The following is a 22,129-nucleotide window of genomic DNA, read 5'->3' as shown; positions in this document are numbered from 1 at the left end:
GTTTGGGCATGCATTTGCAATATGCTCGGTGCTACCAGAAGTAAAGCATTTCCCCTCGCTCATATATTGCTTTTTCTACTCCGGAGTGAGACCATAGTCTCTCACTTTGAAGGGACGCTTCTTGGTAGACTTATTTTCAACCTTTGGACCATTTTTGTCTTGGTTTTGGTTCTTTTTAGGTGGCTATCCATTATTTTTTTGGACAACCCTCTCTTTGCCTTTAAATGAGAGTTTAGCCTTATTGGATCGACTCAATTTAAGTTCCAATTGCTCGCTGGCAGTGGTAGCTATGATTAGTTGGTGTAAGGTGTAACCATGATACATTTGTAGTCCCACTTTGTACACAGGTTGCGATCCCGATTGAAACCTTCTCTTCCTTTCCGCCTCGGTGACATGCATAAATGGAGACACCTCCAAAAGCACTTTCCAAAACTTTTGCACATATACATTCACTGTTTCCCCCTCATTCTGCTTTACTCGATCCCACTTCATAAGTTCATTGTTATCTTATTCAATGCATTGGGAGACAAGAATTGGACATAGAACCTCTCCTTGAACTCTTCCCATGATCTAATAAGATTCGATGAGAGCTTCTCTATGAGCCACCAATGGGCAGTAGAGTGCCTTTCATGAACATGCTTATATGCTAGATCATGGATTTCTGAGTGAAATCCTCATCACTAAAAGCAATATCAAACTGGGCAATAAAAGCAAGTGTCTTTGAGGCATCATATTCCCCATGATATGCGTCAAACTTCACAGATTTGTCTCCGACTTTGAAGTCACGAGACTTTGATGCATTAGTACATGTTTTCCCGCATGTTTATACATTGGGACAGTCCCTATAATTGGCATTATTTTAGAAAAAAAAAAGTGATGCATTAGGCATAGATACATGTGCCCTGCAAGCATGAGGCATGGCTGGCCCCTCAACACACATTGGTGCATTTTCACCCATAGCTTCTCCCTCACGAGCACACTCCAAGGCATGAGTGGCATGAGAGATACGCGGAATACCTGCACCAACAAAAAATTGCAACCCATGTTGCATGTGTTGTGCATGCACATTAATGGCATTTGACATACATTTTGACCATTGCCATAAACATTGTATCCTTCAAGGGCTACATAGGATACTTCTGCATGGCGTGAAGTTGCCGATAGTTCCTCTCCAATAGCATGTGGATTCATCCTCTTAGACATAAGTTCTTGTTCGTGCACCTGTGGGGATACCAAGGCATGTGGGATGGTTGCGTATGCTCTGATACCAATGTAACTTGATTGAACACAATGCTAATCAATACACTTAAATACACCAAGATTTAATGGACAACATGCTCAATACAAAAAGTAATTTGCTGAATTGACAAGAGACACAATGAGCCGGAATGGCTGGCCCCTCCCTCAAATAAAAGTATATTGATCTTGGGAGCATAGTCACAAGGGACGGAGGGGATGGACCCTTGGAACAGGGGGACGCCATCCTGGGAACACTTTGGGACGGGGAGGGACGGACGTCCCCAGCTCGGCGTCCCTCACAAGGGACGGCGTTCCGGGGACGGATCCAAGAGGGGATGGCTGTGAGGGACGGCTGCATGGGAACGCCCCAGGTTACCATTTGGGCAACGGTCACATTTTTGACCGTTTTTTTTGGCCGTTTGGGAGGGGCTTTTCGTGGACCTTTAGCCTTGGTCCATAGGCCTTGAGCCTTTGAGGCTTTGGACCTTGGCCTCTCTCTTGCCTCCCTCCCTATAAGAAGACACACACACACACACACACACACTCCCTCTCACACTTCAAGCTTAAGCTTCACACACACACACACTCTCTCTCCCTCAAGCGGCAAGCCTCAAGAACCAAAGTCTCAAGTTTCAAGCTCTCACACAAGCAAGCTCTAGCCTCTCAAGACTTAGTGCACACACACTCTCTCCCTCACACACACTCTCTCAAGCTTCACACGCGCGCACACACACCACCCACCCACCCTCACACTCAAGTTCTCCCTCAACTTTCAAGGCTCAAGCCTCACTCACTCACTCTCTCTCTCTCTCTCTCTCTCTCTCTCCCTAGCTATCAAGTGACAAGGAGACATCCATCATCCATGGAATCCTCCTCATGTGGCGGCGGCACTTTAAGTTCTCGTGTAGAAGGACGACGGGATGGACATGGTGGGATGAGGTCAATCACACCCCATCCCCTCACGGAGGCGGTGCATGGCCATGGGCATGCAAGCTTTGCCCGTATAGGCGAGTGAGTGGTGCCGACAAAGTAATTTTTAAGTGCCATTCCTACCCCCATCCCCATTCCCTACATACGGCCGTCCCCCGTCCCATTCCCGTCCCGGTCCCCCGTCCCTTGTGACTCTGCTTGGGAGAATCAAGTACATAGTGTCATGGGCATTTCTGACCAGATTTCCATACCAATGCATATGAATACAGTATTGCAAACAATGTGGTTGTCGGTGTAGACTTGCAACTCACACTACCCTCTCAAGTGCCCATGTTCCCTACCATCTGCTCTCTATTGTTCCACTGACACATGGTAGCAACGATCTGCAAGGGAGCACGTAGGACAAAAGACACTACACAGGGTATGTGATCATGGAGTCAGGTTCCTCTCTCGTGCTACTTGCTCCAAATTTAAACATCAAAGCCTACCAATTGGAAGTAGAGTCGATGACAGTGGAAGTCTTCGTGATGGAAGCGTTTGGAGTGTTGAAATCTTCGATTTGTCCCGATCCTTCGTGACAAAAGTCTTGAAGAGGATGAAGGGAACCCTGGGAAAGCTTCCCCTATGGTTCAACTTGAGTAAGGAGGGCTGAAATTAGGATTTTCAGCAAAAGACCAGAAATTACAGCAAAAATAAGTGCTGTTTTGCTAAATTTCAGTCATTGGGAGTGTGTCGGAGAGTGAACACCACCTAGAAACACTCTTGGAAGCTTGGAAAACGCACTAGTAAGCTCGGATATGGAGTTGGGAAGGAGAAAGTGCAGAAAATACAGCCAAAGAGGCCTCATGAAGGGGGTGCCTACTTCGAGAGAGAGAGGGAAGAGAGAGATGGTGAGTTGTCCACTCTTGAAACTATACCAAAATAGACGTGCTCCAGGCAAGTACACAAGGTCCCAGATCCAATGGAACACGAATCCTCCAGGGATTTCCAGGCATGTACACATATGCAAAAGTCCCAACGGAAAGCCAAGTCCACAGAATCACATGAGTGGCATCAATCCCCGGCATATGCAACTGCCATGGACGTCATTCCAATGTACATACATAATGAGAAAACATGGGTGGATCAATTGGGTGGCCAAATGGTGACAGCAAGCTATCCTAAACGACACTCATTCATCCAATATTGGCAGGACTCCAAATGAGGCAGCATTTGATCGCCATTTCTCGTCTCTTCTTATGAGGATGGTGTCGCCATCATTGGAGGCCAACAAGACCACAAACATTTTCAAAGATTATTGAGTCCGTAAAGGAGCACCTAGCAAACGCACAAGAAGCCTACACCAGGCAAGCCAACAAGTATAGACGAGACGTCAACTACAAGGAGGAAGATTGCATATTCCTTTGCAACATGAAGCAACGGTTAAAGGACAAGTGTTGTCCCAAGCTCTCTTTCCGAAGCTTTGGCCCATTTCCTATCGTGAAAAACTTGAGTGATGTCTCCATGAAGTTGAAGTTCCCAAATAGTTGGACTATGCATGATGTCTTCCATGTCTCATGGTTGAAGCCTTATGTTGGACCATCTTTGCAAAAGGTTCCAGATGAGCAACAGTCTCAAGTGGTCGACGAAGCAAAGGTTATCGAGCCCGAGGACATTTTGCTCCACAAGTGGAAGCATGGTTCCGATCAAAGACTCTAACAATTCTACACCAAGTTCAAAGACCAAGGCACTCAGCAAGCTGTTTGGCTCGACAAGGAGTTCTTTCAGGTGTACCCACAGATAGTGGCTGACTACTTGGAGACCATGCAGCTGCCGCCAAGCTAAACAGGAGGGAATGTCACATGCACCCGTGCACTGAGGTACCATGTGACACATTGGCTCGCCATCAGTGCTATACTTGTAGAGATTTAGTACCTTTTTTAGGACTATTTGTCATACACCATGACCCCATTGTGAGCCCTAGTCCAAGGACATGTCAGGCACGAGCAACGTTGGCCTTTCCAACCCTTAAGTCACTTCACCCAGTCAGTTCATGTAGGTCATCCTAGCATAGGCATATTTAACAAGCATGTAGAAGCATGTAGGGCAAGGCTTGCCTTTTGGCCAGCCTTATAGCATTACTCATGGGCAGCATAGCCACCCAAAAGGGGCATGAACTTGGGGCCTGGGCTTTAGGCATGGGGACCAGCAATAGGCCATCCTTGGCTCAGTCGGCCAGCCCCCACAAGCCTATTGGCCAGCAACTAACCCACCAGCCCATACATGGAATAAGAGCAGCATTTAATGCTAACTTCAGCAGTCGTGGGCACACAGAAACAGGCCGACAAAACAGAAGGTAAAACCAACGAGCATATATATGAGAGGCCAAACATCTTCCTTGCGTTTGGCAATCCTCAGTCAATCGTCATCAGTAAGTTTTCTGCATTGTAAAGAGGTTCACCAAAGCAAATAAAGCAAATATTGTTGCTTGTAGGAGGGGGGCCTTAAGTGGCTAGATTGGGACCCAATCTCGTGTCGACTCTTCATATTCTGTCTACAGTGGATTGCTTCATGCTCACTAACATAAGGTATAAAGAAGGCCTGGCTGTTTTGTGTGCGAGTAGACGGGTCACCTTGTTGGCCACAGCGACCACGCTCCTGAGCATCCTTGCTAACCTTCCCCACCCTTGATTCTCCTCCCTACTGCCTGCCGGCGGCCAGAGGCTCCCTTCCCTTCTCAGCATGACCAAACAAAGACAGTCAACACCACCAAAGGAGGAGCAACAGAGACCCACTCAGCACAAGCGTGCCACACCCCGAGCATGGGGCACGGGGCCCGAGTCAACGTTCCCCACTCAGAACCGTTGCCTAGATTTAGCACCACACATATCTTCTAAGCACCCACGGATACTTCAGGCCAAATGGCCACCACTTTGGGTGGGACCCACCACACACAATGTCGGGCAGCCATATGTGGAGTAAATGAATGCTCAAAAAGATGCTGCAAATCAGCTCATACTGGTTGAAAATCAGCTCAAATTTCAGTCCCCACATTAGCCTATTGATGAGACAATTATGGATGATGCAGTGGATGAGGAAAGAGTAGCCATACAAGCATCCAAGAGTATACCAAAATGGCTGGTGCAGACATTACAACAAATCAGCTACTCCTTTACCTAGCGAGACACGTGCAGGTTCTCATCATGCATCTTATTCTTTTGTGGATCATGCTCTCGTTACCATTATATGCGATGAAGAGGAACCTATTTCCTCAAAAATGACACTTGGTATTTAGCAGATTTGCCTTCTGGTAAATCTAAAGTGGATTTATAAGCTAAATCGTAAAGTTGATGCTAGCATTGATCGCTACAAGGCAAGGCTTGTTGCAAAGGGTTATGCTCAAAAGAAGGGCATAGACTACGATGAGACCTTTGCACCCACGTCCTATATACGATCAGGTATATTATTGCATTGGGAGTGCATCATGGTTGGAATGCACATCGCTTGGATATCAAGACTACCTTCTTCAATGGTGACTTGCATGAGGTTTATGTATCACAGCCTTATGGTTTTGTTGAGAAGGGACAAGAATCTAAAATATGCAAGTTAAGAAAAGCTTTATATGGTCTTAAGTAAGCTCCCAAAGCATGGTATGAGAAGATGAACGTATACTTGGTTGCAAATGGTTTTTGCAACCGTCCAATTGAAAGTACCCTCTACGTAAAGAGAAGTAAAGATTGTTTTTTGGTCATCGTTTTATACGTTGATGACATGCTGCTCACATGTCCTAATGAGGAGAAGATTTCAGCCTTCAAGACTGAATTACATGTGTCATTTAAGATTACAAATGCGGGCTCGTTGCATTATTATTTAGGCATATAGTTTATACAGCGTGATGATGGTGTTGTGATTTTCTAGTCATACTTTGAGTGTTGTGCTTCCATCTATCTCTACTTGCTTGCTACATCCATGTCTGTGTTGCTACATTGATTAGTGGTTTGGAGTGACAAGCTAGATCAATGTTTTAGACCATTGAAGGGGCTAGTCACCTCAACACCTATGTAGATTGTGGATCCTAGTAAACCTTTTGTGGTTGAAATGGATGCCAGTGATTATGCAATAGGTACTGTCCTATTCCAAGATGGGAGACCCATAGCTTTTGAAAGCAAGAAGCTTCCAAAGACACTGATAAGGTATCCTACCCAAGAAGAGAAGCTTTTGGCTGTTATCCATGCAATGAAAATCTGGAGACACTATTTGTATGGGTCCTAATTTGTTATCTGGAGGACGGATCACCATTCGTTGAAGTATATTTGTGATCAACCCGACCTGAAGGATCAGAAGACCAGATGGGTTGACCTCATGCAGAAGTTGGACTTTGACATCCGTTACCATAAGGGGGCAACCAATTAGGTTGTTGATGCCCTCAGTAGGATCCCCAAGGTCGATCCTATCTCTTTTGATGAGATAACGATTGACTTCTATCTCTCTCTCAAAGGGCATTGCCAACATGTTTCCATTTTGGTCAAATCTGGCAATTAGTCTAAGTCGGTTGCAGCCCACGAGATCAGAGTGTTCCAAACACTCCGATGAGTGTTGCTGAGAGAAAGATATTGGAAAAGTATAACATTAGAGGTGGATTATTGTTCAAGGATGGCAAGGTTTATGTGCACACCAAAGATCTCGCCGTCCAAGCTTTGATATCCTAGTACAGAGCACCCGGGCATACAAAGAACCTTAGCCTTGGTTGGCCGGCATTTCTATCGGCCACGCATGAAATCCTTTGTTGAGGATAATGTGTGGAAGTGTACCCATTGCCAGCCATTGCCAGCTTAATAAAGCAAAAAAGCTTAGAGCTGGAGGGTTATTGCATCCTTTGCAAATTCCTCATCAAAACAAGTGGCAAAGTGTCTTGATGGATTTTCAATCTAGGTCATTGTTGACCAATTGACGAAGATGGCTAGATTTATCCCTACCAAGTCGTCAATAAAGAGTCACTAGTTGGCTCAACTCTTCGTGAAGCAATTGTATAAGCTCTATGGATTGCCTAAGGAGATTGTTAGTGATCGGGATCCCAAATTCACTACACAACTCTTACCATTTTCCAAGTTGGAAACACGCTTGAGCATATCATTTTCGGATTATCCCGAGTCGGATGGTCAAACGGAAAGGACGAACCACACTATGGAGGATATGTTGAGGGCATGTCTCCAAGAGATACTCCGAGTGGGAAAGGTATCTTTCACAGATTGAGTTTGCTTATAACAATAGTAGGCATGCGGCTATACTGGTTTTAGCCCATTTATGCTTATATACGGTTATCAACCAAAGTCACCCATTGTCGTAAGACTACAAGAGGTCAAGTTGCAATCAGCAATGGATTTCTTGCAAGGCATGCAAGATTCACTGAAAGTTGCAAGGGAAAGCGTAAAGAGTGCTTAGAATCATGCTCGGTATTACGCTAACCAATGACGGAGCCCAAGAGTTTTACAAGAAGAGGGCATGTGGGTGTATCTTGAAGTCCCAAAGGACTCTAAGACGATGAGGACTGGCAAGCATTACAAGTTATATTCGTGATGTTGTGGTCCTTACCAGATCACAAAAAAGATTAATGATGTGGCTTACAAGTTAGCAATACCTTCTAGAGTAAAGATTTACCCTATGTTTCACGTTATTAGATTGAAAGAATGTCTAGGTGAAGGTGACGAGATTGTGCTAGTGGAGGAGATCCCTAACCTCGAGGACATGCGTACTAGACGGCCTCGATATACCATCTATTCACATTACTTGATCAAATGGAAAGGACGGTCTCAAGTCGAGGCTACATGGGAGTCAATGCGTAGTCTAAAGAGTCACTTTCCCAAATTCATTTATGAGGACATCAATTTCTTAAGGGGGGAAGTATATTGCACTCCAAGGCTAGCTAGGGTTAAGATCTTCAGGTTAGGTCAACCATAGCCTAGGACTACGGCATCTTACGTGGGGGTTAGTTGCTTTTATGAGACATGTGCTATATTTGGCTCCTAGTTTATAAAAGGACTATAAAAGTGGCTTTACAAGTCAATTTGGGGCTCAGACCTGGACTCGAGGCCTTGAGACTACTCCGTGCTTACATTCGATGGGTGTGTAGTGGTGGTATGGGATGCTAGGGACTTTGCGTGTGGAGCGATGTCTCTGATGCTACTATCCCCCCTGTGCTTGAGGGTGAGCCTGAATGGGTTTGTGGTTCGGCAATGAGCTAGATGCTTGAGGCTTTGTGTGTGTTCCTTTTCGTTTATGCTTAATCCTAGGGTCTATTAGCCTGGGGGCTTGACACCATATAAGTCTTTTTTTTAGGCATATAAGCCAAAAATAGAGTGATCGATTCCTTCTTGAGCTTGGTCTTGATACAACCAGACTCCTACATGAATGTCGGCCACTTTCAGGTTAGACACCACATCAATATGCCCAATATTGCATTCCCTATCACCTTCATCAATCCTCGGGCTAACATAAGTCCGTAGTATTCGAAAGCGCCAAACCATGTCAGCCCCCAAATGACACTGTGCCTGTAGCTACTCACTGGCATGAATCGCAACCAAAAATGGCTAGCCAGACTTTGAGTACTGCTACCACAGCTAAGTCCTATACATGAAAGTCATGAAGAGAATCAGGAATTTGTCATTCCAATCAAAGGACCCATGGACATTTGTCCAAATCACGGAGAAGAATCCTAGGAAATCACAAATATAACCCAGAATAGTATCATAATGCTTCTAGTCAGACACAGTAAATCTCAACACAACGAAGTTCCCAATCATACTAAGGAGTTGCACCACCTTTCCAACCTTTGTGTCTGCCCACCACACAACATGGAGTCCCACTGAAACCCCCAGTGTAAAGTTGTAAACTCTATTAGAGGATGCTCAAAAAATACACCTCCAAGAGTACCGTGCACTACAGCAAAAATGTGCGCAATCACCTCCATGATCCCTTTGCAGAACGGACAAGATTGTTGGAACCAAATTGTTGAACTAAGGCTATAATCAGTAATTTCAAAACAGGCAACATCAAGGATCACACTGGAAAGTAATAGCAACTATTAATAGTCACTTTTCAATAGTCATCAGCACTCAGCTAATAATGAGCTTATAAATTTTATCATCTTGTTTTCCTGTTTGATGTTAAGTTCCAAAATATGGTGAACTCTTGAACATAAACCCATTTCACAAGACACACATACTCTACTTATCAAAAACATTAATCTCATAACTAAACAGGAAGAGGCGAGCTAATTTAGAAATATACCGTAATGCTTCTCAGCAATACTCTCCAGCGCTTTCTTTGAGCGCTGAAACAACTCATTAAGGCTCTCCCCACCACCCTGCAAGAAGATCCAGCTTCATAAGACATTTGTACATAACAAGGTAAAAGTAGAAGTTCAACATCCTAACTTCTTACAGGCATATAGATCCATTTACCAGTAAGGGCTGGCTGGTAATCAAAGGTTATAATCAAGAAGAGGGAATAAATTTCATTCAGAATTTGGCACCACATGTCAAGATCACATCTAAGAGCACATTCATACATCACAATGCGTTTTTTTAATGGAACTCCTTGTTTCCGAATGCTTACAGGAATTGCCTTATCCATACGATGAGAGAAGAATATTTTATACGCCTCTGGCTCAAGACGACGAGCTTCTTTTCGTGCAAGGCCTTGAAGCTTACCAAGGTGCCTCTCACGCAACTCCTCCATTAAGGAAACCTGAAAACATTTCAAGAAGGATTCAAGCCATCATTCTAGTTCTTAGGCCTCAATTCATACAACATTAGTACTTGCCTGCCCAAGCTCCTTTCTCAGTCAAAAACATCCCTTGGAATCTCTAATGCATCATGATTGTTTAAGAAAGTTTAGCCAATAGTGCCAAAAAAAAAGTGATTTTTACACTGCAGAATTTGTTGTGCATTTTCTCCTTTCTAAGAACAAAGTCCTTCCATTACTAAAGAAAAAGCACATCTGAATGAAAACAAAGATGAACCCTCAGGGAGAGGTAAGTCTGCAGCTAAAGGAGCAAGGGCGGGCAGGAGCGGGGGAGGGGGAGGGGGAGAGAGAGAGAGTGTGTGTGTGTTGGGGTGGGTGGGGGGGGATGGTATAATGCCAAATGCTGCTGCCCTTACCTCTGGTCAGCAAAGGGCCAGGACTCCATGTAGTGCCTCTCCTGCATTGTCCTCGGGCGGCTCTGATGGCGCTCCCATCAGCTGCATAAATTGTGGATAAGATCGGTCCATATAGTGCAAATGGACTCAGCAGGAATGGTTGCCAAGCCCTTCATGATCTCACCGTACCAGGCCCGCCAACAACACTACTGATCAACTCCAACTGAGGGTACAGGGTCATTGCCAGCAACCACAGAGTTGATCATGCCTGATGAACTGCCATCTGTTGGTGGAATAAATGGAGTGCCAATCCAATACAATCCTCCTTATGTGAATGGCCAAACCCCTCTCTATTTCCCAAACCACAATACCCCAAGTGATTAAGAGGAATTGTGTCTGTCCATAGTAGAGAGACACAGTATCCTACAGAGTGAACCTGCTTAGCAGTTTGGCAATCCCACGGGAAGTGGCGCTTGAAGTCCCATAGTGCTCCAAAGTTGCGACCATCGCGAATTTGTGCATAGCAAGCCAAGCCCCCACTATGGGACCCACGCAGGCTGCAAGCCAGAGGAAGCAGGAGATCTTGCAGAGCTACTCTACAAATGTTTCCAAAAGTCAGCTCTGACGGGACCTCACATGCCCTATGTTTGCCAATGCTCCTTGGCATGGGGAATGATGGCTCTTGAATGCAGTTGGATCCATCGCCCAGTTCGAGAAAAGGCAGGCGACCAGCTCTCCCACATCCAAAGGTTCCACGAGGAATCTCCTATGAGGCTCCGTTTAATTTGATAACAAATACAAAAGATCGTTCCACAGGACAAATACACAATTGCAAGATATACTCCCGAAACTATAATCATTTAATCTTAATTATACATTCTTTGGAAACATTCTCCCGCAGGAACTCGTAACCACCTGACCAACCCCGAGCTCCAGAAGGAGCCGCAGACACCTACCCAAGACTCTCATCGCAGTGATAACCTATCTCAGGATCCTGCAGGGTCTCAAGCTACACTATCCCTACAGAGATGTGTGATCTAAACTTCCTCAGAATCAACATGTACCACTTTGACATGCTGGGAACTGCCACCACAGTGGGGTCCCGTATCAACTCCGCAAAGCAAAGCACTCCTGCAAAAGTGTGACTGCAATACCATGTCAGCAACCACCGCAATAGGGCTCATTACACCTCTGCAAAGTTTCTTATTTCTAAAAACAATACAATGCTTCATAACTTTCTTACAATCAAAGCTTATTCTAGAGAAAGCATCTCTTTCTAAGGAAAATTAAACAACACTACTTCCGGGATCTTAGAGGGGTATTCCACTCCTAGATCAGTGAATCCAGGGTTTCAATAACCTTGTCCGACCACCCATGACTTTTGCCAACTGCATACTGCAGTGTGCCCTCCTGTGGGTTCCTTCTGGCTGGCTTCTTCTTCATTTTCTCCAAATTCTGGAGAGGTACTCTATGTGACTGGTGTGAAGCTCTTGGAATCAAAGGGGATCCAAGAGACTTCTTCCATGAGAAGATTCTATACACCGACTTCTTGGATCCATTACTCTCTCAGTCAAAGAGATGGGTAGGCATTGGTTTATAAGGATTCCTTGTCTCATGGAGAATAATACATTCACACATGCAACCATTATGAGAATTACCATATATTCTGCACACCTTGTTTTCCGCTTAGTTTCCCTTCAAATAATTGGAAGGTCAGAAAGGAATTATGGTCCCCAAAGCCTTCGATTCCAGTAGACCTACGAGCTTAGAACTATTCCCGAAATTTATCACATAAAAAGAGCAATTCTTTGAATCTTGCTTTATGATTTCCAAATCAATCAAATGCTAGTTATCTTCCCAAATTTGCAGACTTAAAGCCTCCCCTAAATAACCCCCATTCTTAGAGGCCTATGTACGGTGATTCTAGGTTTTAATCTAGAATTTCAAGTAAAGGAAGATCCCTCTTCAAAGAAACTTGCCTTCGAACTTTATGCTACTGCTGGTGTTGGGCGCTGTGCACCTGTGCCTATGGGATTGGGCCGTCTATGTCATGCTGCTGGGTTTGCTTTGTGTGTCGTGTTGGCGGCTACTATTTGGGCTTGGTGTAGGCACCTTTACTCCTGGTTGGTCTTGAAGCTTGGCTTGGTTCTTTCTCACCCAAGGTTACCCTTTGCCGGTCAAGCGTATTGAGCTCCGGGGAACTTGTAAACTTCAAGAAGGCTTTTGACTCAATCCCGAGACCACGGCTGTTGGGCCACTTGCACATGCACAAGATTCAGCCCCCGCAAGAGATGATGTGGGAGGTGATGGCTTTATGGGAGTCAATGACTGGCTGAGTCTGGGCACTTTTCAGAAAGATCCATGGTCAAACAGGGCTTCTCACTATCCTTTAAATTCTTTGGCTTATACATTGATGAGATCTCTGGCTTCATTGACAGATTGGGAGGCACGGGCTCTGAGCTAGCTCAGATAGTGGTACCTATCCTCTTGTATGCTGATGACATTGTCCACATATCAGATTCAGCAGAAAGGCTGCAGAGGCGCTTCATAGTTTTTGTGATGAGAGGGATCTCATAGTGAATCTTGGGAAGACCCAAATTATGCTCTTCAACACTTCCCATCAGGTTGCATCCAGACAGTCCATGTATGGAAGCAATGTGATTGAGCCCATCTCCTTGTATGTTTACCTTGGGATCACTTTCACTAGCCCAATTTTTCCATGGGGCCGGCCGCTTGGGCCTGTCTCACGAGAGGATAGAAAGTGTGCTTTTAGGCCCTTTTTCAGAAACTAAGCACCAAGAGTTGGCAGTTTCACACATTGGTGACACCAGCCATGATGTGTGGTGTCTCATTTTGGTGGAAGAAAGAGAAATTGCACATCATGATGTACTGTCATATAATTAGGAGTAAATCATCAGTGCCACGTTGGTAGAAGAAAGACAGATTGGTGGAAGAAAGAGAAATTGCACGTCATGATGTACTATCATATAATTAAGAGTAAATCATCAGTGCCACGTTGTTCGATATTTCAGAGTCTCATGTGTGTGCCAATCTCGTGTGTGTGTGTGTTCACCTTCTGTATGTGTACCCGAGTTTGTGTGTTTGTATGTGTAATTGTGTGAACCCAACTTTAAATGGGGATAAGATAAGTATGCCATGTGTACTTGTCTTCCTAGTCTATGTGATTTATGTGAGTCAAAAGATAAGGTTTGCAACCTATAAAAGCATGTACTTTGTGTACTTCAAATCAACCTAATCAATCTACAATGAGTTGTGCAATCATCTCTCTCTAGAGCATTGAATTTATCTCTCTGTCTCTCTCTCTTACTGCCTGCATACATCCCGACAAGTAATCTTAAGGCTTTTAAAATTGCATAATACAATTAACATTGCAAATCTCTTAATAATAGATATGAACATAGAGCTTATCATTGTAATATTGTATATTTCTTAAATTTCAGGTTCCATGTTAGTACTGTAACTTGGTGGGAGGACTATGGAGCTGATTCTCCTCAGCTCAAAAACTTGGCCATTCGAATATTGAGCCAAGTTTACTCTTGCTCGGCATTGGAGCAATTGTGGAGCACCTTTAGCCACATCCACACAAAGAAGAGAAACTGGCTTGGAACTCAAAAAGCAAATGATCTCATCTTTGTTAGAACTCAAAAAGCAAATGATCTCATCTTTGTTAATAGAAACTTGCGTTTGCTAACAAGGATGAAGCAAGAGTATACCCGGGCTTTGTGCATCGGCTTTCACAAGTCAGATGAAGATGCTGGTGCAGTTCAAGAGATTCTAGAGGCGATAGAGAATGTTGACAATAAGCCTACAGAGGCCCAAGAAGATGTTCCAACCGATCATGGTGAGTCACAAGACTTTGAGGAACAAGAAATGTTCAATCCTGAGGGTCACGCTGTAAAATCTGTCTTAGATTTTAGAGTGTAGAGTCTACACTCTAAAATCTTTTTGTTTTGTGTGTAGTTTGGATTTTGGAATACTAAGTTTAATTGTTTCAATTTATTGTTATATGACCCCCCTTGTTGACATGGCATTTCCATTTCCCTCCCTTAGAAAAAGTTTCCGTTTCCGTTTTCCAATTTCCCGCAACTATGCCTTGCAGCACCTCTCACAAACTTGCTCAAGGTGTGAAGATGTGTTGGCAAAAAGTGTCCGTTATGGGCAAAGCACTTGAGGCATTCCATGCAATGAAGAAAGTTGCCTTCGAGTCCCCAGTTCTCAAGTTGGCTTCATTGATGATCCTTTTGAGGTGATTACCAATGCCAACAGTTTAGCCATACGAGTTGTCCTCCAATCGGAAGGACGCCTAGACATATCATCAGGCACTTAAATGGCTGCAAACTATGCCTAATGACCAATGGAGTGACAGACAAGCCAGGTGGAGTCAGATCTCCAACAGTTTGGTGGTATGATTGAATACATCCCTGGCAAGAATAACCCCATTTCCGATGCTCTAAGTCGAAAAGGTACCATTCAAACTCTACAAGAGTCCACTATGCTCAAAATACAGGGAAAGGATTTAGACTGTATGAAGGCACAATATGAGGATTCTTTGGAATTCGGGACCCGGTATAGATTGGCCCTTCAGTCAAAATCGGGTCACTATACCATCCAGGATGGCTGGTTGTTTTACAAGAACTAGCTACGCATACCAAGGAAAAAGCGACAGACACTTCTTCAAGATACCCATGACTCTCTGTCGGAGATCATTGAGGTATCAACAGTACATTGGAAAAGTTAGAGCGTTCATTTTTTTGGCCAAAATGAGAAGGGATGTCTATCAGCATGTCCAATCATGTCAGATTTGCTAAAAGGTTAAGACTCCTCGTACGAAGCAGGCAGGGTTACTACAGCCTTTGCCAGTTCTAGAAGGACCTTTTTAGGATATCAGCATGGATTTTGTAGGATCCCTTCCAACAACATTTGGATCCACGAACACACAATGCATAATGATCGTTAACCAATTCAATAAGTTTTGCATGCTCATTCGTACAAGCAAACAGTCAAAGCAAAAGATATCGCTCACTTGTTTCTTCGCCTTTGGTACCCCATATGTGATTTGCCAAGGACAATTACATCTGACACAAATCCCAAATTTACTTCAAATTTCTTGAGAGCATTATTCGGCAACTTTGGGACCAAGTTACAGTTGTTTCCATCCTCATTCAGATGGCCAGGCAGAAATATATAGTCAACTAGCATTTGATGTTCTCAAGTTGTATTGCCATGATTAGCAGTCGAAGTGGAAGCATTATCTTCCTTTGGTACTGGCAATCCTTAACGATACTCACTCATCTAGTATTGGTCGGATTGCTTATGAGATAGCATTTGGCCCATCGTTTCTCATCACTTCTTATTACGAGGATGGCATCACCTTTCTTGGAGGCCAACAAGACCACAAAAACATTTTCAGAGATCATTGAGTCAGTAAAAGAGCGCCTTGCCAAAGCTCAAGAAGCATACACTAGAAAGCCAACAAGTCTAGAAGAGATGTCAATAACAAAGAAGAGGATTGGGTTTCCCAAGAATACCCGCAAATATTGTTGGACTACGTGGACGTCATGAACCTGCCGCCAAGATAAGCAAGAGGGAATGTCACATGCACCTTGCACTATGGTGCTATGTGACACACTGGCTCAGCATTTAATGTAACATTATATAGCATTAATATCCTTTTTAGGAATATTTGTCATATGTCATGGCCCCATTGTAAGCCCCACTCCGGGACATGTTAGGCACGAACTACGTAGGTCAATCTCCCAGCCTAGGTGTCAGGGTCAGCCCCTTCACCCACTTCGAGAACAAGCATGTAGAGTCATCTAAGGTTAGGGCATGTCAAAGTCAGCCCATTAGTTGCATAACACAAGCATGTAGAAGCATGTAGGAGTTGCATGTACATGGACCAGCCATTGGGCAGCCCCAAGGCATGCTACATGCCTAACTTTTGATGCTAAGCATCATGGACACCTCATAATCCCAGTCAGCAGTTAAATTCCAGCATATATAGCAATCACTTAGCATTAAATGTTGGGCCAACATTTAATGCTCATTTTTCACAAGTCGTGGACTATTGACTTGGCTGACAACACAATACTAGCACTGACCAGCAACAACCTTCTTCTACATGCAACTACATGCTCTAAGACTCGGATGCAGATGCCTGGTATCTGGCTACAAACCAAACACACGGAACACCTGTCATCATTCCATAGGGTGACTCGCAGTACGGATTGGCACTGCTTCATGTGCGGGACTTGCACACCTGACCAAGATCATGTACGGGACTTGTATACTTGACCTTGGACACTCAGAGTGAAAGCTTGGCTGACTTGTCCCAGAATTGGGCTCACAAGGGACCAGTTTCCACTCCAGGTACCTGCTATACAAATATGTCCACGTCATAGTTGCAATGAAATGTGTTCTATTCAGTTCGAATGAAATGAAACGTTCCATACAAATGAAAAGCGTTTCATTCAAATCTATTGGGAACTATACGATTTAAGCGTTTTTTTATCCATAGAGCTCGTTTTTTGAAAAAACGCCTACCTACGCCTGCGAAAACGTTTGAAGGAGATCCTGCTCATGTTGTATGAGGAGTTGATGGAACCTGCTCATGCCACACGAGCATCAACACCAGTATTATCAGGAGGTGGTAGTACCAGTGCAGCAGCTAAGACGAGTGCGGCAGCTGAGGCAACATCGTTCTCTTCTAAGAGTGACGCTGAGTCAGCCGAGGAGGCTACTGATGAGCACATCGAGGATGTTGAGGATTGAGTGCCCAAACTCCAGATTGAGGACTCTAGTATCTGGGGCTATCAAGCTCCTCTAGTTTGTCATGCATGATTGCATCTATCAGCATGCTTTACTTTGTGTATTTCAAATTTCAGTTTTCTTTTTTTGTATCAACTCAAGATTCAAACTTTTTGTGATCACTTTGAGTGCTCAGTGGACTATGTCACTCTTGCCTGCAAGCTGCTTTATTATTATTTCTTGAGTTTTGAGCAGTTGCCATTATTGATGATGGAATCTGGATCAATTGATTCTTGATGTTGCCAGTTTATTTATGCCAATTGATCAATTCGGTGTCCACTGTAACTGGGTCACCCAGATTCTTTAGTTTTAACTTGTAAACATGTTTTAATGTGTAAATGATGCATGTTTAATATTGTTTTGTAGAAAAGGCAACATATTTTTTACATATTATAAACTTATATATAAATTTTGGGGCTTGTACTCCCCCCCTTTGTATGAAACGTTTTTAAAACATTTGGGATTTGAAAGAACCGTTTATGAAACGCGTTTCATGAAACGCCTGGCAACTATGGTCCACGTGGCATCCAAGTGTGGGATGCACATGACATCAACGTAGGAATAGAGTTTTAGAGATTGAAGCAATCCAAGGAAGGTTTTTAAGACAAGATCCTGTGGTCAAGAGTGCCTAAAGTTTTGGCAGCAGGATACCAAGGATGGAGTCCACTTGTAGTAAAGGGATGATGTCAATCATCCAAGATCAACTGGATTCCACTGACATTGTGAGCACTCCCCGAGATCCCCCTGTCGCCTGTGTTACTTGCGCCTTCCATCACGAGCACTGCCTCCCCCTCCTTCGTTTCCGTTTGCCCTCTTCCCTTGCGCTTCCTTTCTTGGCTTCGCCCGTCCGCCTCTATTCACCCTCCATCCTTTATGTGCGCAGTACCCCCTCCGCCCGCCTTTGCCTTCGCTCCCCCGCCGGTCTCCTCCACCCCCCCCCCCCACTCTCCCACCTCGGCCCCCAGCCACGTCTCCCTATCCTCGCAGGTTTTCCTTCAGTCCTTCGGGGCTTCTCTGCTTTCAGCAAGTTTCGGCTTTTTTCTGGTCTATTCCCTCGGGAGGACTCCATGGCAACTTGCCTCTCTTGAGGCCTCCACCCTGGTATGCAAAATTGTCGGTAGCCGCCCTGTGTGCGGACAGCTTAGGGATCTCTTTCAGGCCAACCTCATTGGCAAACTTGCGAAGATCACCGATTTCCACCCTTTGGGGCGCAGATACTACCAGGTGGAATTTGACTCGTCAGCAGCGTCAGACTGGGTCATGCAGTTGAGTCCCCTTGCACTCCGTACGGCGCAGGCCTTCTTTGCACGGTGGCAACATGACTTCAATCCAACGTCTGACCCACTGGCTGGCGTCTCGGGTTTCCAAGTGACAGTTTGTTTTCCACGCCTTAGGAAGGAGTACCTTCCTCTTCTCCCAGTGATTGGTGGTGCCATTGGAAGAGTGATGGAGTCCCCCCCCCACTGCTGCCTCAGTCCTCACTTGGGCAACTAGGATTCCATCTCTCCGCATTTGTGTGGCCTCACCGAAGGCTGTACCGCATTGTATATCTCTTCCTAGCCTCCGGGGGGCGACCCCATACAGTAGTGTGTGGAGTATTCAGGCCTCCCAGGCCAATGTTTCATTTGCAGGTAGATGGGCCATCTAGCCAGAGCTTGCCCTCGGCAACAAGCCGAGGCCGCCCCCAATTGTCCCTCCCCCCCCCCCCCCCCCCCCCCCCCCCCCCCCCCCCGTTTCTCGTGCTGATCCTCATAAGGGGGCAGGGAGAGAGGCTGGCCCTAAGGCAGCAGAGCCCCAGGCCCCAACTCCGGATGACCCAACCACCAGAAAGTGGCGGATGGCTGGCCTGCGCCCGGGCTGCCGGACGACCACCCGTGTTGAGCGTCGCAGCCACGCATGCCAAACTGGCAGATCTCAAGAGGATTCGAAAAACCGTTGAAGATTCCCCACATCTCCTGCAAGGAAAGCTGCTGTGTCATCTGCAAACTCTGAGTCTAGCAGCTCCTCCTGCGTACGGAGGGGAAGCCACTATCCCTGAAGCCCGGTCTCTTGGGCGGAGAGGAAACTACTCATAGCCACGACGACGAATAAGAAGAGGTAAGGTGCCAAAGGACAGCCCTGTTTAACCGAGCGGGGGAGGGGGAATCCGTCGCCGCGGGCTCCCTGAATGAGAACCTGGCTGTGTGAGGCTGAGTAGAGTCTTGAGACTCCACGAATCCACTCCATGGGGAATCCCATCCTGCTCATAGTGCCCTCCAGAAAGCTCCAATCCACCCTATCATAAGCTTTCTCAAAGTCTAGGAGTAGCATAATGAGGTCCTGCTGCTGCATCCTGGCCGAAGTTGTCGCCTCCCAGAAGGTGAAGATGTTGTCCAAAATGCTCCGATCTTGAACAAAGCCAGTTTGAGTGTCTTGGATCAAGTATGGGAGGAAAGGCTATAGTCTCCTGCTGATGGCCTTAGCCAAGATCTTATAGCTTGTCCCTAGAAGAGTAATGGGTCTCCACACTGCCGGATCTCCAATCTGTCACCACACTCCTTGGGAATCAAGTGAATCAAGCCCTCTAAGAGCCTCTCTGGCATGGCACTTGTGATCATAATCTCATTGAAGGCAACATGAAGGCTACCTTCCATGAGGTTCCAATGGCGAAGAAAAAAGGAGACTGGAAGCCCGTCCGCCCTCGGGCATTTGCCCCTTGGAAGTGGTGTCACTGCCTCCGCCAGCTCCTCTACAGTAAAAGGTATCAATAAGAATGACCTATGAGAGGGGGGAACCACCTCCCTTGTATGCCGCCAAACCCTCTTGCCTGCTTCCACCACTTGTGGAGATATTGGGGCACCAGTGAGGAGGGATCGAAAAAAGTTCGTGGCAATGTCTCTCACCGGGGGGGTCTGAAACAATAGCTCCATCCTGGCCATGTAGCTTGCGAATACCGTCTCTCCTCCTATGGGGGCTAGCTATCTCAAAGAGATCCCTTGTGACTATTGCTTGCCTGAGTCTAGAAAGAGGTCCTGGCATGATACCGGTACTCCACCTTCCTCTCCTCTATGGATCTAATCTCCGTATGAGCGGCGGCAAGCTGACTCTCGATCCACTGGCTATCCAGGTACCTCTCCTAAAGCCGCTGTAGAGAGGCAAGACTCCTCCACAAACTCCTCTCCTACTCCTGGAAATCCTCTAATCGGCTCTAGGCTGCCTCCTGCAAGAAGCTGCTGATCTCCCCTAAGCCCTCATCCACCATACGCATAGCAGAGCCTGAAAGAAAATCCAAACCCGCCCATATCTGCTCTATCCTGCTACAAATCCCTGGGTCCTGAATGAGGCTGCCCGGGATCCTCGAGCCCATTTGTTTGTCATGCCTCTAGGGGTCCTCCTAAGGACAGAATAACCAGGGGCGTGGTCTGAAAATGTAGTGCCTGCCAAAATACCAATCATACCCCCTTGGCTGCAAGCCCACTCATCCATGTAAAATCTGTCAAGTCTGGAGAGGTTAGGGTCAGTGCTCCTCCTATCCGATCTTGAGAAGGGAAGGCTCCCAAGGTGGCGCCCAAACTCTGGAAGATGCCATGGATCCTATCCCTTGACTGCAAGAACCATCTTCTCCCAAGCAGAGTACTCTGCTCTTGAAACTGTGGCCATGCCACCCCCAAGTCTGTCCTCTGTTGCCTCTATCATGTTGAAGTCACCACCCAAGCACCAAAAGTCAGCCTGAGGGAGGGCCTATCTAACTGAGCTCCAAAAGAGGACTCTACCTGTAGCAGCGTTTGGAGCGTAAACGTTGAAGAAGCCAACGCTATCCTCTCTGATAGTAATGGTAATCCACTGTGCATGCCCGAAGACAATGACTCCTGAGCCAGATACTGCCGGAAGCAATTGCTCACTGACTGAAATACACACCCCTCCCTACGTCCCAAAGGGGCCGAAGGAAGGGGACCAGAAAGTGACTCTAGCCTGGAAGAATCTTCCCGCATTTGCTGGTGCACCCCTCTGAGAGGTGATGCTCCTGAAGGAATAAAATGTCTATGGGTCCCCCCATAGTTGTCAGGTACGAAGGTATGAAATGAGACGAAGGTACGAAAAAACGGTACCAGCACGGGACTTTTTATTTTGGAAAAATAAGTTCGATAGAGGTACGATCAACTTTAAAAAGCACTTGAAAAATAGATATTCGTACACATTTAGAGATTCAAAGTCGAGAGAAGGTGACAAGGTAGAAAGCCCCCATTGCCCAAATGGCCATAAAAAACAATAAAACAAAACATGAAGAAAAAAAACGGACAAAAAAAGTCACCCAAAAAAACGGCCATTAAAAAAAAAAACAGTTTCGCAATAGTTTTGCTTGCATAGTTTCATACCATACCGTTTTTTACATACCTCATGAGTGGGACTAGTTTCGCAGACAACTATGGGTCCCCCAACCATGGCTCTCTGGAGCTTGCCTCGTAGGACACCTCGCACTGGCCCCCCCTAAACCCTGAATGTTCCAAGTAACGATTTGCATATCAGTCTCTGTGTGATGTGGCACTAGTGGAACTGCCCTCCACTCAAAGAGTCTTGGGTGAGGGTTTAGACGGTGAGGGTTTAGACGGGGAGTAGTCACAATCCGTGTGAGGGCGAAGGCACGCCCCTGTAACTCCACTTTGTACGAGCACAAGCATATGCATGCTCCGGACTCCATCTTTCACAGTAGAGGTATCTGTGAGAGGGGGGAAGAGGTAGCGTGACAGAAGTATGCATGAAGACAAAAAGCAGCACCTCCAGACTGGGGGCTACCATCTCTCCGTCCTGGCCTTGATGAGCAGAACCTCCAAGCTCCATCCTAGTCACTTGCCAGAAATGGGTGAGAATGTCGGTGATGCGAAGATCTTGAAGGTGATGAGAGAGCTCGACTGCCTGGCCCTGGATGGCAGCTGCTACCATCTCAGTATCCCACTTTGTCCCCGAGGCTGCACTGAAGGGGAAAGAAAAGATCATCATGCCATTATCTGGTGTAGAGGGCCTGGAGTGGTGAAAAA

General features: G+C 45.8%; 1 protein-coding gene across 2 annotated transcripts in view; it reads right to left on the bottom strand.

Annotated features, from left to right (window-relative positions):
- The window catches only part of LOC147626146 (phosphoglycerate mutase-like protein 4), a 72,158-nt gene that overhangs the window by 30,632 nt on the left and 19,397 nt on the right, over positions 1-22,129 (bottom strand). For both annotated transcript variants that reach the window (XM_086816255.1, XM_086816254.1), the window contains 2 exons: positions 9,763-9,894; positions 9,436-9,511 (listed from right to left, as the gene is read on the bottom strand). In XM_086816255.1, coding sequence (XP_086672381.1) covers positions 9,436-9,511; positions 9,763-9,894 — 208 coding nt within the window. The remainder of the gene's footprint in view (positions 1-9,435; positions 9,512-9,762; positions 9,895-22,129) is intronic.

This window comes from Cibotium barometz, chromosome 22 (assembly GCF_041138505.1).
Source record: "Cibotium barometz isolate CiBa-2024 chromosome 22, ASM4113850v1, whole genome shotgun sequence".
In the NCBI taxonomy this organism is placed as follows: Eukaryota; Viridiplantae; Streptophyta; class Polypodiopsida; order Cyatheales; family Cibotiaceae; genus Cibotium; species Cibotium barometz.
Note: the sequence above shows the minus strand (reverse complement) of the source record. Positions and strands in the feature narration are given on the sequence as shown.